The sequence below is a fragment of the Prionailurus bengalensis genome, chromosome D1 (assembly GCF_016509475.1).
Source record: "Prionailurus bengalensis isolate Pbe53 chromosome D1, Fcat_Pben_1.1_paternal_pri, whole genome shotgun sequence".
Classification (NCBI taxonomy): domain Eukaryota; kingdom Metazoa; phylum Chordata; class Mammalia; order Carnivora; family Felidae; genus Prionailurus; species Prionailurus bengalensis.
In genome coordinates, this window is record NC_057346.1 from 71,159,109 (window position 1) to 71,175,384 (window position 16,276).

Sequence of the window (16,276 nt, forward strand, 5' to 3'; positions counted from 1 at the left end):
TGACCAATAAAATGACTACAATATACAGAATGAAATAGCCATGCTAATATGAAGAGAGAAAGAAAGGGGGAGGGAGGAAAAAGTACAGCTCCTCCTTGCAGAACTCCAATTATTAAATGTAGAATGAGGAAAATAGAAAACCACCATTAAAATATCACATTAACAACCGCTGTACAGGGGAGCCTGGGTGGCTCAGTCGGTTAAGCATCCAACTACCTATTTCAGCCCAGGTCACGATCTCATGGTTCGTGGGTTGAAGTCCCACATCAGACTCTGTGCTGGCAGTGCAGAGCCTGCTTAGGATTCTCTCCCTCTCTCTCTGACCCTCCTCCATGCGCTCTCTCTCAAAATAAATAAACATTAAAAAAAAATGCTGTACAGAAATGCTAAAATTATTTGGTTTAAGTCTGAGCAGAAATAGGATATTTCAAAGTATCTTCCCATGTTATTTATGGATTACAGGTTTTTTTTTTAATGTTTTATTACTTGAGAGAGAGAGACAGACAGACACACACACACACACACACACACACACAGTGTGAGTGGGGGAGGGGGAGGGGCAGAGAGAGAGAGAGAGAGAGAGAGAGAGAGAGAGAGAATCCAAAGTAGGCTCCAGGCTTTGAGTTGTCAGCACAGAGCCGGACATGGGGCTCAAACTCACAAGCTGTGAGATCATGACCTGAGCTGAAGTCAGACACTCAACTGACTGAACCACCCAGCAGCCCCTCATGTTATTTACTGATTACAAAAGAAGAAATCATAACTCAACAGTGGAGAAATCTGCCAGACACCATCTTCACTGACTGATCAAGGTTAACACCACTAATAATACTTTAACATTACATACTCCTTGATCTAATACACTGAGAAAAGTGTATCACTTCCACAGTATTCTTCCCCAAAACGCATAACCTCAATCTAACTATAAGAAAACATCAAACTCAAATTGAGAGAGACATTTTACAAAGTGACCCCACTACTCTTCAAGTGTCAAGGTCATGAAAAACAAGAAAAGGCTTGAGAAAGTGTCACTGATTAGAGGAGACTAACACATGACAACTATATGTAATGTGGGATCCTGGATTGAATCCTGGTACCAAAAAAGGACATTTTTGTGGGGAAAACTGGTTAACAATACTATTGTTAGTTAACAATATTATTGTTCCAATGGGAATTTCTTATTTTGACAATTATACAATTGCTATCCAAGACACAGACATTATGGGAAGCTGGTGAAGGGTGAACTTTGTCCTACTTTTACAACTTTTGTTGTTTCGTTGTTCTGTAAGTCTAAAATTATTTCAAAATAGAGTTAAAAAAATTTTTTTTAATTTTTTTGTTTACATTTATTTATTTTTGAGAGACAGAGACAGTGAAAGCAGGGGAGGGGCAGAGAGAGAGAGAGGGAGACAGAATCAGAAGCAGGGTCCAGGCTCCGAGCTGTCAACACAGAGCCCGATGCAGGGCTCGAATCCATGAACCATGAGATCATGACCTGAGCCGAAGTCAGACGTTTAATCGACTGAGCCACCCAGGTGTCCCAGAAAATTTTTTCTTCTAAGTCTTGGCAGCTAAAGCAATCAAGTCTCCTATTTATACAAGCTGGCTTTATAGAACAATTCATTCTCTGAATATATTAGAAGTTCATCGTGCAGTCTTGATACAGTAAATTAAAGAGAAAACTTAATACTCCATTATTGAAAATATGCACTCTTTTTAGGATCCATCATGTAGAATCTAAAATTCATTTCCCAGATCTAGGTTTTAAGGTAATTAAAGTATGGAGAGTGATCTTAAAATCTTCATCATTCTCCAGAAACCAGAAATATTAGTATTCTGTCACTCTTTCTCCCCACATATATATATGTATACAAAAGCAGGAAGGAAGAAAACAACATTGGAGTATGTAAGGAATCTAATAAGTTCACAACATTTATAAATTGTTGTCTCTGTGCCATGTAATCACATAGTAAACTGCAATGCCACTAAATCATAGTGCTAAGACAGCATACGTATCATCCAACTGGCACCAAAAGAAATAAGCAGTACCTTGATTGCAGTGGGCGCACTAGAAAGTGTCACTAATGTTCCAGCGGCTTCATATTTTACAGCAGGGCTAGATGACTGTAGTAAGTTATAGATGCAGCGAATGAAACGAGCCCTTTCTGATGGATTAGCATGACAGACCTGGAGAAGGAAACATTTAGGTTTCAACGGACTTCAGGGATACTTGCTTTCAAACAGATTTTTTATAGTTGTCAGCTTACGGGATGCTACTTCTTATCATCTGAAAGCTAAGAATAGTCTTATAAGGGCATCTGAAGATGTCAGCCAACATGAGATGAGACACTGTGGCTGGTAATTTCAGAAAGAAATAGGTTTTACTTTGGATAATTGTTATAGCTACTCATTCATTTATTCATTCAGTCATAAATACTCTCACAAAAGGTTTTCAAATGGTTTATAATAAAAGATATGCGTACTATACACAAATGAAATAGAAAATGTAGAGTAACAAAATCAAGGACAAATTATTAGCCAAGTGATATTAAATTTGATTCTAAATTTTTATTCCAGATGTAATGCCAAAAAGGAAAACATAACGGATATCAATCTCAATAGCTAATAAAAGGAAAATATCTGTTCTTAAAGCAAGAAAGATAACCCCCTTTTTAAGTACTGCTACTTCTTATTGGGAACTATATTCCATTCTGTGGAGACAACTAATTTTCTATGTTGTCCTAAATATATTTTAATACCTTTACCTATAAAGCAAATATTTTTTTTTGATGTTGATATTTCTGTCAGATTTTCTAAAATATGTACAGTCAAATCTCTCTCATTCAGGCAAGACTCAGAAGCTATTCCCTTTTACTATAACCTGGACTCTGTTAGACCAAGAAGTCTCTGAATAGCAGAGAACCGCTATTTTTGAGAACCTAAGTGGCATCTCTAAACCATAAAATGAATTAAAAGGAACTATAGTAAAACCTTGGATTGCAAGTAACTTGTTCTGCAAGTGTTCTGCAAGATGAGCAAACATTTCTAATAAATTTTAACTTGATAAATGAGCGAAGTCTTGCAATATGAGTAGTACGTGACACCAAATGTCACATGATCATAATTGAGCCAATGGTTCTCTCTCTCTCTCTCTCTCTCTCTCTCGATGATGGATTGTGAGTGATCATCTTCCATGCTCGGATGCATCTCAGGCCACAGTGTTTGGCAGAAATCAGTGATTTTTCAGAATGTTGGAAGGTGCCCACAACTGGCACTAGTGTATTTTTTGTCACTTCAAAGCACCTACAGACAGACCTTTCCTTTTCCATACAAGAGTAAGCTTAGGAATACTTTGCTTCATTCTAGGTCAGGCTGCCTGCAGATACAGACCCTTTCTTTTGTTGCCTTATTGGAAGTTACATTAAATACACTATATGACAAGAGTTTACTAATACTGTACTGTAGTCAACATCCGTGCTAGCATATACAATGGCCCCCAGGCAGAAAAAGGTTGAAAAGAAAGGCGGTAAGAAGGAGATGATTACAGTGGAAGTTAAGAAGGAAATCATTGAGAAGTACGAATGAGGTATACAAGTAGCCGAACCTGCAAGATTTTATAAGGAGGCTACATCTGCATCTCCTCTGAGAAGAGGAAGAGAAAAAGGCGGAGGAATACCTCACTTCGAAAGAGATTAGGAAGATGTGTACAATGTGGGAAACCGTGCAAAATTTTATAGAAAAGCCCCACCCAAATAAGGCTGTAGCAGTGTGAGTGATGAATCTGCTTAACGATAATGCAATGTCACATTTCCGCAAAATCCTCAAAAGGAGGCAAAAGCAAGTGTCACTGGATAGGTTCCTTGTTAAAGTTGCATGAAAAGAAAAAGATTCGATTGAGCCAATAGGTAGCAGTGATTCTGTTAGTGATAGTGAAAGTCATCCTACACAATAACCCTCCTTTCTTGTCTCCCTGACACTGGCCATGGAGATTTTCAAAGGTAATGCACGTTAATTTATTTTTCTTTATATTTTGTATTTTCTTTATTACTTTGTATTATGTTACAGTACTATAATCATTTTTATATAAATATTTTTGGGTTGTGGAATGAACCATCTGAGTTTCCATTATTTTTTATGGGGAAATTCACTTTGATATACAAGTGCTTTGGATTACAAGCATGTTTCTGGAATGAATTATGTTCACAAACCAAGGTTTTACTGTATATATTTACAGCTCTGGTTTCAACTTAAATGCCAGTTCCAAATGACTGGTACCCTGTATGGAAAGGGGCTCTTTTCTTTCAGAATCAAAGACAGCTGTAACCAGCAGTGTCTGCTCTAGGTACTTTGTTAGTGTCATCCTATTTAGCAAAGTCATTCCTGATGTATATTTTCGTTGTCCTCCAATGAATGGTATCAATAGCAAAACTGGATGTTATTACATCTTTTATCAGAATATTAAAATGCAATCAATTCTTTCTAAGGCTATATAAAATTTAACTGTTTCCAATAAAGCACTTCATTTTAAAACCCAAATCTCTTACCTAGTTTTAATGGCCTACAATGTCATATTGACATATTTAAAGTCTCTCTATTCTCTTTTACAAACAAGGAACACAGTAAGTATCTAAAGCTTTTCTGGTTTGTTTTTAGATGTCCAAAGTAGTCTGGTGTGTACTCAAGAAAAGACTTGAATTTTATTCCAAAGCCTGATTCACAATCTATTCAGTTACGGAACAGGGCACAATGATTTCTCTGCAACTGTATTGGGTCAAGCCATGAGTTTTTAATAGAATTCTTTACGGAAGTTTAGAAAAACAGGAGTGGTTGGAAAACAAAATAAACCAAAGGGAAAAGAAAAAAAGACTTTCACAGGCAATGCTATAAAATATTTCTACTACTAAAACATTATCCCAGCAAATAAGCAGCATTCCAGAAAGAGATGATTTAACCTTGTCTTAAACTCCTGAAGTTTATTTTACCCCTAATAGATGAGTCTTACCTTGTAAATTAGTTCAACAATAACCAACTGAAGAATGTCTCCAAATGTCTGAACTTGATCAATGCAAGTACTTAGGTAATCCAAAGCTCGATCCTAACAAAATAAAAATGTATTTATTAAATTCCACTTCACTCAATAAAAGGACTTAATTGGTGCAACCTTAAACATACACAACTGAATATAAAACAAATGAGGCAATCAGGGCAAAGAAAAATTAAAAGAAGGGGGAAAAAAGGTTAACACATAAATGTAAGAAAAATACATTTTCTAGAAATGGGCCACAAATCTGGGGTCTCGATTTTCTAGCACCTAAATGGAAAAGAAAAACCACTATGTGTTATATGACTCAGAGTACCCATACAATCAAAACAAACCAGCTATTTAGGTGCATAGTTATTCCTATTTCTAAGACCTAAAAGAAAAATCTCATTGATTTTCATATACTGAATGTGTGATATAGAAAACTATGACCTCAACAGTATCTCCACAGCAAAAGTATCAGAAAATTTCACCGAACTTTTTCTGATTATGTCCCCGCCCCAGCCCGCATGTAGGTAAAGTGCATAACACCAAATATACAGGTTAATAAAACCAACACTACAAGAGGACAAAACATTCTGGCCTAAATAAGCAGCTTTCTTATAATCTTGTTCACAAAGATAAAATGACAGCATCTAGATTTCAGAGAAATGGATACAGTCCCTATTCTTCAGTCTTCAAGCATATTATTTTCCACATTTTGATAATACTGGATAGCAAAAATTCCAAGATTAGATGCCACCAAAGTATGGAGAGTGATTGCCAAGCCACCAGCAGACCCATTCACTTTCAGTACCAGCAGAGCTGGATGTAGAGTTGACACCAACTTATGAAATTTGAAGAGCCTAATAAGTATACACATCTATGCTGAAGGCCACACTTCTTTCAGGCTCAGGGCAAACCCTATACAAAGCTACTACTTTTCTCTGTTAAGCCGTTTTAGAGCTACATCAACAGAAGGAAAAACAGGTTCAAAGCCCCAAAATAGAGTGCCACAAAATAGAACCATAATAATTTCAATCTGGAAAAACTGTCAAGTGGCTATTATTAAATATCTCTCAAATGTTTACTTAAAGTATATGTATAAGCAATAGTCGGGAGAGGGGTTAAGAAAAACTATTTTACACAAATCAAGTTCAAAAGTCTAAAAAAACCCCAAAATATACAAACACTTCTACTATAAACAAAATTACTAAAAAATTTGATTAGGACTATGTAGTACTTTTAATTCTTATTGAATTACAGACACAAAAGTATTTTTTAAAAAGTACTTCACCTGATCTGCATGAATTAGCATCATAAATGCATTCCTTTTACAACTTGCATCCTTCTCATTCACCAGAAAATCATGTATCAGTTCAGGAGCATCAGGTATAAGGTGTTCAAAATTCCTTGAAATAAAACAGGTAATATTCATATTTAATAAAAAACTGTTATTTTAGTAACTCAAAATTAATCTTTATCAAGCTTTATAACACGATCAATTGTTTTACCTTTTGAAACTTTTTTTAAAGGGTTTTTTTTTTTTTTAAGTTTATTTTTATTTATTTTGATAGAGAGAGAGAGAAAGCACGAACAGGGAACAGGGAAGGAGCAGACAGAGTGGAGGAGAGAATCCCAAGTAGGCTCCACACTGTCAGCATGGAACTCGATCTCATTAAATGAGATAATGACCTGAGCCAAAATCAAGAGTCAGACACTTAACCACGCCACCCCAGTGCCCTGCCTTTAGAACTTTAAATCAATTAAAATTGTGGGTAGGAGGGGCACCTGGGTGGCTCAGTTGGTTAAGTGTCCAACTTCAACTCAGTTCATGATCTCGCAGTCCGTGAGTTCAAGCCCCGCGTTGGGCTCTGGGCTGATAGCTCAGAGCCTGGAGCCTGCTTCCGATTCTGTCTCCCTCTCTTTCTGCCCCTCCCCCGTTCATGTTCTGTCTCTGTCTCAAAATAAACATTAAAAAAAAAATTTTTTTTGGGGCACCTGGGTGGCGTAGTCGGTTGGGCGTCCGACTTCAGCCAGGTCACGATCTCGCGGTCTGTGAGTTCGAGCCCCGCGTCGGGCTCTGGGCTGATGGCTCAGAGCCTGGAGCCTGTTTCGGATACTGTGTCTCCCTCTCTCTCTGCCCCTCCCCCGTTCATGCTCTGTCTCTCTCTGTCCCAAAAATAGATAAACATTGAAAAAAAAAAATTTAAAAAAAAAAAAAATTTTTTTTAAATCATGGGTAGGAATCACAAACTTACATTTTCATCTATTAAATTATCAAATTATACGTTTTCTAGTCCAATAAAGAAAAAGGTGATTTATTCCACATGCTATCTATCACCTGAGTATCTCTAATAATTGTCTTTCATATACTTTAGGAATATAACATCAATGCTCATAATGACCATCTCAAGGTACTAAAAGATTCTTCATTAAGAATTATCAGAGGGGTGTCTGGGTAGCTCAGTTGGTTAAGCGTCCCAACTCCTGACTTCAGCTCCAGGCACAATCTCGTGAGTTTGAGCCCCATGTCAGACTCTGTGTTGACAGTATGGAGCCTGAATAGGATTCTCTCGCTGTATCTCTGCCCCTCCCCTGCTTGCTCACTCACACTCTCTCTCAAAAGAAATAAATAAACTTAAAAAAATTATCAGAAAAAAAAAAAATAGTACCTTGAATTTTACTAATTATGCACTATATTTATTTACTTACTAACTTCCTATTCTGGAAATTAAGTACTTGCAGTGTATAGAATAATGAATACTAGCTTAAAAACCATCACCTATGGGAATGCAAGCTGGTGCAGCCACTCTGGAAAACAGTATGAAGATTCCTCAAAAAACTAAAAACAGAACTACTCTACGACCCAGCAATTGCACTACTAGGCATTTATCCACCAGATACAGGTGTGCTGTTTTGAAGGGACACATGCACCCCCATGTTTATAGGAGCACTATCAACAATAACTAAAGTATGGAAAGAGCCCAAATATCCATCGATGTTTGAATGGATAAAGAAGATGTGATATATATATACAATGGAGTATTACTTGGCAATCAAAAAGAATGAAATTTTGCCATTTGCAGCTACGTGGATGGAACTGGAGGGTATTATGCCAAGTGAAATTAGAGAAAGACAAAAATTATATGACTTCACTCATATGAGGACTTTAAGAGACGAAACAGATGAACATAAGGGAAGGGAAACAAAAATAATATAAAGACAGGGAGGGGGACAAAACAGAAGAGACTCATAAATATGGAGAACAAATTGAGGGTTACTGGAGGGGTTGTGGGAGGGGGGATGGGCTAAATGGGTAAGGGGCACTGAGGAATCTACTCCTGAAATCGTTGTTCCACTATATGCTAATTTGGATATAAATTTTTAAAAATTACAAAAAAAAAATCACCTAACAATTGTTAATTTATAGTCATTTTTGTTTCACTTATACCTCTGCCCACTTCTCCCATAATATTTTTTTTTTTTTTTTTTTGGGACAGAGAGAGACAGAGCATGAACGGGGGAGGGGCAGAGAGAGAGGGAGACACAGATTCGGAAACAGGCTCCAGGCTCTGAGCCATCAGCCCAGAGCCCGACGCGGGGCTCGAACTCACGGACCGCGAGATCGTGACCTGGCTGAAGTCGGACGCTTAACCGACTGCGCCACCCAGGCGCCCCTCTCCCATAATATTTTGAAGCAAATCTCAGACCACTTATCATTTTTCTGTAAATATATCAGCATATTAAGGATTCTTTTAAAAAAAGTAATCATAATACCATTATCATACCTTAAACCGAAAATTCCTTAATATCATCATATACAGTGTTCAAATTTCCAACTGTCTTATAAATGTACTAATTTCTGTGTGTGCAATCTAGTTTAAATTCTGATATTTGTGTAGTCTGTACGGTAACTTACAAAGAACTCTACATTATTAACCAGAATACCACTTCCCTAACAGATAACAAAATCTCATGTAATAATAAGAAAACTGTGAAATTACCTAACAATCAACTCTTAAAGTACAAAGACATTTACAAAAATCACATCCTACTTCTAAATGGATTAACACCAGTGATTGTAAAAACCAAGCATTCTAGCCTTATCTAACTGGTTCTCTGAATCACTGTTAAAGTCCAAAATCTTCAGCTTTCCAAGAACAGGAGTCAGTTGAGAACTGCAACCTTTCTCATTAAAAAATTCCCTCCTTATGCCTCTAAGGGTAAAAAGACAAGAACCACATTCCACATAAAGAGAATTCAAAAACAGGGTCAAAAAACTCAAAACCTACAGGGTTAACTTGACCTAACAGGTTAACTGGTCAAAACCAGTTAATAAATTAATTAAGCGCACTGAAGTTACCATAGTTAAGAATAATAGGCACTGTAAACTAGAGAGTGTATAACTTATTTAAAGGGAGCTAGTGTCATTCAATATCAGCATATTGTTGTCAAACAGAAACTAGGACCCAGTGTTGTCAGATCTTTTCAATGATGACAATATAATGATATTAAGAAAAAAATACTGTTCAAGCCAAACCAAACATTACCTGTAAAAGACATATGACTTGCAAGTAACTGCTTTGGAACCTCCAGGCTAAAAGACTAAACAATCCTCACAAAACTAAGCCGCAGGTGTACCTTTACTTACCTATAGATAGTATAGATGGCCAAAACAGCATTTCTTCTAACATAGCTGTGTCGATGCTCCAAACAAGCACGGATAGCTGGCATTAAAGGTTCTAGCAATTCTGCTTCTTTCAATTTGCAAAGAAAACGAAGAGTAGATCCTCGAATAAATTCATTAGGATGCTGAAGATCCTGATAAAATTTAAATATGAAATATTGAGTTCCAGCATTTTACAAAACACACAATTTTTAAGTGCAAAATTTTCCTATGTAAAAAATAAGAAAGTAGGTTTGAGGAAAAAGATCTAGATTACCAGACAATTTCCTTTAGATTCCTGACTAATCAATTTTTCTCTTTTAAAGTTTATTTATTTATTTTTTAGAGAAAGAGAGAGAGAGAGAGAGAGAGAGAGAGAGAGAGAACACACACATGTGCAAGGGAAATGTTGAGAGTGGATCCCAAGGAGGCTCTGCTCTGATAGCTGACATGAACTGTGAAAGCATGACCTCAGCCGAAATCAAGAGTCGGACACTTAACTCACTGAGCCACCCAGGTGCCCCTGTCAAATCAATTTTTACTTATCATAGCAATGTCTCATATTCTATGTGTCACTATTTTTTATTAAGAACACATAAAAATGTATGGAAAATGTCCAAAGAAATTAACAATAAAACTTTTTACAGTAACTTACAACTTCAGTTCCAAATATCAATAACTTCTATCTTACCCAAGATCCAATTTTAAAAATTAAAACTAAGCCCATTCCACCAATTTTACAATCAAAAATCAAAGCAATAATCAGAAATAACCATGGTTTGGTTTACCTTTCTGTATGCATCACAAACAAGGATCATTTCATGTAAAAGTCTTCCATCTGGAGTTGTTTTAGGAACAATTTCCCAAAATACTAGAAGTAATTTTTTGATGGTATGATCCTGAAGAGGTAGTACAAAACGAATGATGGTCATCAGAAGCCCAGGGAGCTTTTCACCATTCAGAATCATAATGATCACTTTCTTCAAAGCTTCAGTCTTTGACTTCACATCTCCTTTTTCTGATTAAAGAGAAAAAAAAACACACATGTCAAAGGAAAATTCCTCAGATAATTTTACAATTAAGAAAACGTTTTCTCACTTTATTAGCAGTAATGGCAATAAAGGTAATGTAATAGAGTGGCAAGGGCTCTCCACCTATCTCTGCCACAAATAAGCTGAATGACTTTACACAAGTCATTTATTTCCAAACCTCATACTTCACATATAACATGAAGGCACTGGATTAGATCTCTGGTCCCTAACCCATGGAATTACTGCAGAAGCCATGAATCTACAGGTATACCAAACAATGCATTTCTCAAACACATATGTAGCTATTTTTCAAAGTGTAAATAGATGTTAAGATAAGTGCTTCTGAATTCAAAGTGGCTTTTAGTGTGTATTTCCTCAATCAAAGTTACAACCACTATCATGAGGGGAAGGAGGAGGAAGATCAGTGGCATTTTTTTCAACATTAGATCTTCAAACTCAAAAGGCTGGGAATACACTAGATTAATTCCAAAATCCCATCATATTTCTACAGACTATAAAACTTCAGGATCTTAAGAAATCACCTTAGAAATTGGAAGAAAATTACAATGTACTACAGGAAAAGCCACTATTTAGAATTAAGGATGACACGTTTAAGAAATAAGTTTATTGTCCTTACTTAGCATAAAACAATTTATACTATAAACTATTTTATGCAAAACAACCTATAATTTCATATCATTATCACTGCAAATTGAAGAATTCAGGGTAAAATCTCTTGTATCACAAATTTGAAGGCAGGAATGTAAGAGGCAAGTACACCAATACAACTGTTTAGATCACAGAAATAAATTACCTAGGAGATGGAACAACAAAGAGGGGTGACAGAAGTTTTTAATAATTTCAAGGAGTTATCATGAGGAACAGAATAAAACTAGAAATATAGTTCCAGCAGTTAGAGCTCAGTGGCTATCAAATAAAGAGTTTCTTGTGGTTGCCAAAGAGACAAGAAACTGTGAAAGACCAGCTGGTAGAGTTACAGAAAAAATTTAAGCTTTGGAAGAATCATAGCAGGTAAATCAAAATTTCTCTCTAGCCCCCTAAGGCTATTTATCTATTACTAGCTTGGTATGATATTTTTACATGTTGCAAACTAGAGAATATCTTCAAATATTTGGACTAAATCACAGTAAAGGTTCTTGCCAAATTTATCCATCCCACAAGTGTCAACATTTTTGCTAAAAACAAACAAAACAAAAAAAAAAAATTTTGTTTAAAACAGACCAATTTCAAATAAATAAATGTTAAAAAAAATTTTTTTTTAAATAAATAAACGTTAAAAAAAAAAAAAAAGAGGGCGCCTGGGTGGCTCAGTCGGTTGAGCGGCCGGCTTCGGCTCAGGTCATGATCTCACAGTCCGTGAGTTTGAGCCCCGTGTCGGGCTCTGTGCTGACAGCTCAGAGCCTGGAGCCTGCTTCAGATTCTGTGTCTCCCTCTCTCTGACCCTCCCCCATTCATGCCCTGTCTCTCTCTGTCTCAAAAATAAATAAACGTTAAAAAAAAAAAATTTTTTTTTTAAAACAGACCAATTTCTCATGCATCTCTCCCTGCTTCAGAGTATTATCCTGCTACATATGAAAAACTTGGTATGTGCCACATCAACTCAAGAAACCAAAAAATGATGAAGAATCAATCTGTGCAAACCTTCAGTTTTTAAGTCTGTGAGGATGACAAAAACAAAGCATCAGGAGAGGTGACAGAAGCTGATAGCAAAAACTATGATAAGGGGACAGACTGGGCAAAGTTTTAAGTAGCTAAAGTTGGATTTGTGAGCCTAAACAGGTTTTATCTCTGTCCGGAAGCTTCCTGAATATAAAAAAAAAGAAAAGTTTTTTTCCCTAATCTGTTTGATAACATAAAGGATACAAAGTCCAAAAGGCATAAAACTGTATCATTATAATGCTGATGTCTTTTGTTCCAGTTTTTTTTTTTACTACTTTTCCCAAATTAGCAAATTCTAAAAGTTTAGCAGAAACTTCTAACTGGTAACTAAATAGAAAACCTGTAAAAAATCTACATTTATATTTCCAGCCCTCTTAACCCCAATTTCCACTTATTCCAACAATTCAAAGTGAGGTAAAGGATACTTTTTTTCCTATATCTTCAAAATTTTCAGAACTTCTTGTCCTTTATGACACTACTAACAAATAAACCAAAATAAACCAAGTACTTCCTACTCCGGGTAATGTAAAGTCATCAGAACTCATATCCATTGACTAATAAAAGTATGCGTAAAATAACTCAATATATCACCAAACAAAAAAGTATTTGTTACTCTAACTGGAAACTATTTCTAAACTTTTTCTCATATCAACTCTTTTGAGATACAGTAAAAAATATACAACAGGGGCGGCTGGGTGGCTCACTTGGTTAAGTGACCAACTCTTGGTTTCTGCTCAGGTCATGATTTCACAGTTCATGGGTTTGAGCCCCACGTTGGGCTCCGCGCTGAGGAGCCTGCTTGGGATTCTCTGCTTCCCTGTCTCTCTCAAAATAAAGAAATAAACATTAAATATATATATGCACATACACATAAAATTTGAGATTTAAGACTACTTATTTCTTTCTTGGTAAGGGGAAGGTAATTAAGGCAGCTGCAATTAAAAAAAGATATTGTTACAATTAAGGACAGATTCTGTTCTTTATCTTCCCATCTATAACCTCAGTATTTTAGGGTCTAAAAGCGAAAACTTTTAAATTTTAAGAAAAAAAATAGTGGGGTGCTTAGGTGGCTCAGTGGATTCAGTGTCTGACTTCGGCTCAGGTCATGATCTCTCCATCTGTGAGTTCCAGTCCCGCATCAGGCTCTGTACTGACAGCTCAGAGCCTGGGGCGTGCTTTGGATTCTGTCTCTCTCTCTGCCCCTTCCCGTTAGCGCTCACACGCTCTCTCTTAAAAATAAATAAACCTTAAGAAAAATGTAAAATGGGACACCTGGGTGGCTCAGTTGGGTGTCCAACTTCGGCTCGGTCATGATCTCACAGTATATGAGTTTGAGCCCTGAGTGGGGGCCCTGTGCTGACAGCTCAGAGCCTGGAGCCTGCTTGGGATTGGGTCTCCCTTTCTATCTGCCCCTCCCCCACTCACGCTCTGTCTCTCCTCTCTCTAAAATAAACATTAAAAAAATTTTTTTAACGAAAAATGTAAAAAAAAGTAATGAAAATTTATTAATTTGCATTTCATTCTACTATCTTACATAAACATGAAAAAAAAGGAACTAATGTAGCTTTTGTATATAGGGGTATGGGTTTAAATGCCATAAAGGAGGGTTTCTTTTTCCTTCTCTAAAAATAGATCTCAGTAGAAACCTAATGTTAAGTAGCCTAAAATCAGGAGGTATTCAATGCTGCTGATTAAGAGGTGGAATGAGGCAAGTAAAATATTGTCTGCTTTCAAACTGCAAATTATCTTCTAAAAGATATTTCCAAGATTTGAAGCATAATTCTCACTCTATTCTTAGATTAGAGTCACCAGTGTAGGTTAAACTTATTTTCAGTAGTTCAATGAAACAAGAATTATTACTTTGGAATGCATTGCTTTAAAAAAATGTTTCTGACAGAATCACTCACAAAAAGGAGACAGAATATACACTTTTAAAATCCACTTGTTTTCTTAAACTTTTTTAAACCTCAAAATCTTGAAAAAGGGTTGGCTTCATTTGTTCAATAGGTGGCGAACCCAAAAGAACAAAGTTCTTTTGGTTTTACAAGCTAAGGAATATGAAGTTCAGTGCACAAAGAAACTAAGACATTCAAGTACACATTCTCAACCTGTTATCTATAGAAAACTGTCAGCTATACTTCAGCATAACATATTAAGCTACACAAGCCATTATGTTATATCTAACAACTAAACTATTATATTTCTTTTGCTTTACTAAGACAAATTGAGATGTTATTTCCAAAAACCAATATTGCAAGCCTAAATGTAACAAGTTTCCATTTTCAGTAAGACCAAAGGTCTATTAAAGAGATCCTGGAAAACAGTATTTAGACAAAATTAAGTATTTCTAATTACAAAGAAACCTGAAATGAAAAGGAGCTTTTTATTTTCATTTTTTTCTCCATTTAATTTTCAAAATATTATCAGAGTTTACCTAGATCATTTTTTAAGCTAATTTCAGATGGTGGTTCTGAATCCATGGGCACGTTAATTAACGTATAGCACACGTTCTCAGCAGCCGTCATGGTTTCGGGATATAATCAAATCTCGATACAAGACTTAAGGATGATAGATGCCAGAAAATCTAGGAAAAGAAATACAAGGCTATCGTTACAAGTAAAAAACCAAAAACACAACCAGTAACTATTGTGATCTTTACTGTCTAAAGTTCATTCCGTTTGGCTAGTGAGTTTAAAGTATTAGAAGAGTGGGATCAGTTTATATGTGGTCCCATAAAAATAATGCCTAACAATAAAAAACACGGTCTGCCTCGGTCTAAGGTATATTATCTCCCACCCCACAAACCCGCCCAGGGCTTGAGAATGCTGTACTGCAACACTAAGGCCCACAATACCGTGACAGTCCTCCAGCCCCACCCCACCATTTAACAGAACAATGATTTTTGAACATAACACACAATCTGAACTGCTCAAGAGACCTGCGCACGAGTACTCAGCTAAAAACCTGCAAACATTTCGCGTTCAGGGGTGGACGCGACTGCGTGTCCGAGGGTCAATGGGTGCGCTGCACCCCACCCCTCCTCTTCCTCCTGCAAGGCAGCCCCCCGCCCTGGAATGGTGAGTCCCGGAGCCCGGGAAGAGATCAGACCCCTGGTCAGTACGCAAGGACGGGAAGGGGCGTCTGGCCCAGAGCTTCCCAGCCCCCCGTTCCACTTGGCCAGGCCCGGACGCCAGCGGCCTAGTCGCTCCCCTTCCTCATCTTCCCGCCGGAGAGCCAGTTCCTCCGACTCAGCCCGGCCCAACACGCCTCCGAGATGGGGGGCTTGTAGCCCGCTACCTGGCTCCAAGGGGCGGCAGCTAGGGCAACGGTGGGACCGTCGACTCCGGCTCCAACCCGCAGCAGCAGCCGCCGCTCCGCACAGTCTTCGGCTGACGTGGAAGGGGGTGGGGGTTACGAGGCCAAGCCACCTAGCGCCTACGGCAACTCAGAGAGGACATGCCTTCTCTGTCCTGCGCTTGCGCTCTGCAAGTACGCTGCAAGTTTCTTCCTCTAGTCCACGGTTGTTTTAGACTACGTTGGGGACTGGAGAAGCATTAAGCTTTCCCCGCAAGCCAAGCGTCGAATTAAGCGCTGTGGTTATTTAAGCGGTACTTAGAAATTGTTTCTTTCAGGAACTGCAACAGGCAAGGGAGGAGGTGCCCGGAAAGAGGAAAATAGGGTTGTGTGGTCCAGGGGGAAAGAGCACCAGACTGGGAGCTGGAAGCCATTTTCTAGTTCACCCACTAACAAAACAGAGAAAGTAACTAATTACTATTTGGGAAAGTCGCCTCATTTCTTCTAATAGGTAACACTAGATTCTATGAAGATCCATTTCAGTTCTTAACGTCTCCTCTCCAGTAGTCTGAATCTCTGCCT

At 37.4% G+C, this 16,276-nt stretch overlaps 1 protein-coding gene across 1 annotated transcript in view; it reads right to left on the reverse strand.

Annotated features, from left to right (window-relative positions):
- COPB1 (COPI coat complex subunit beta 1) overlaps positions 1–15,857 on the reverse strand; it is a 35,877-nt gene extending 20,020 nt beyond the window's left edge. The window contains exons 1-7 of the mRNA XM_043580728.1: positions 15,698–15,857; positions 14,835–14,984; positions 10,478–10,707; positions 9,675–9,844; positions 6,318–6,432; positions 5,003–5,095; positions 2,050–2,187 (exon numbers count right to left, since the gene is read on the reverse strand). Coding sequence (XP_043436663.1) covers positions 2,050–2,187; positions 5,003–5,095; positions 6,318–6,432; positions 9,675–9,844; positions 10,478–10,707; positions 14,835–14,925 — 837 coding nt within the window. The 5' untranslated portion in view covers positions 14,926–14,984; positions 15,698–15,857. The remainder of the gene's footprint in view (positions 1–2,049; positions 2,188–5,002; positions 5,096–6,317; positions 6,433–9,674; positions 9,845–10,477; positions 10,708–14,834; positions 14,985–15,697) is intronic.
- Between the last annotated feature and the right edge of the window lie 419 nt (positions 15,858–16,276).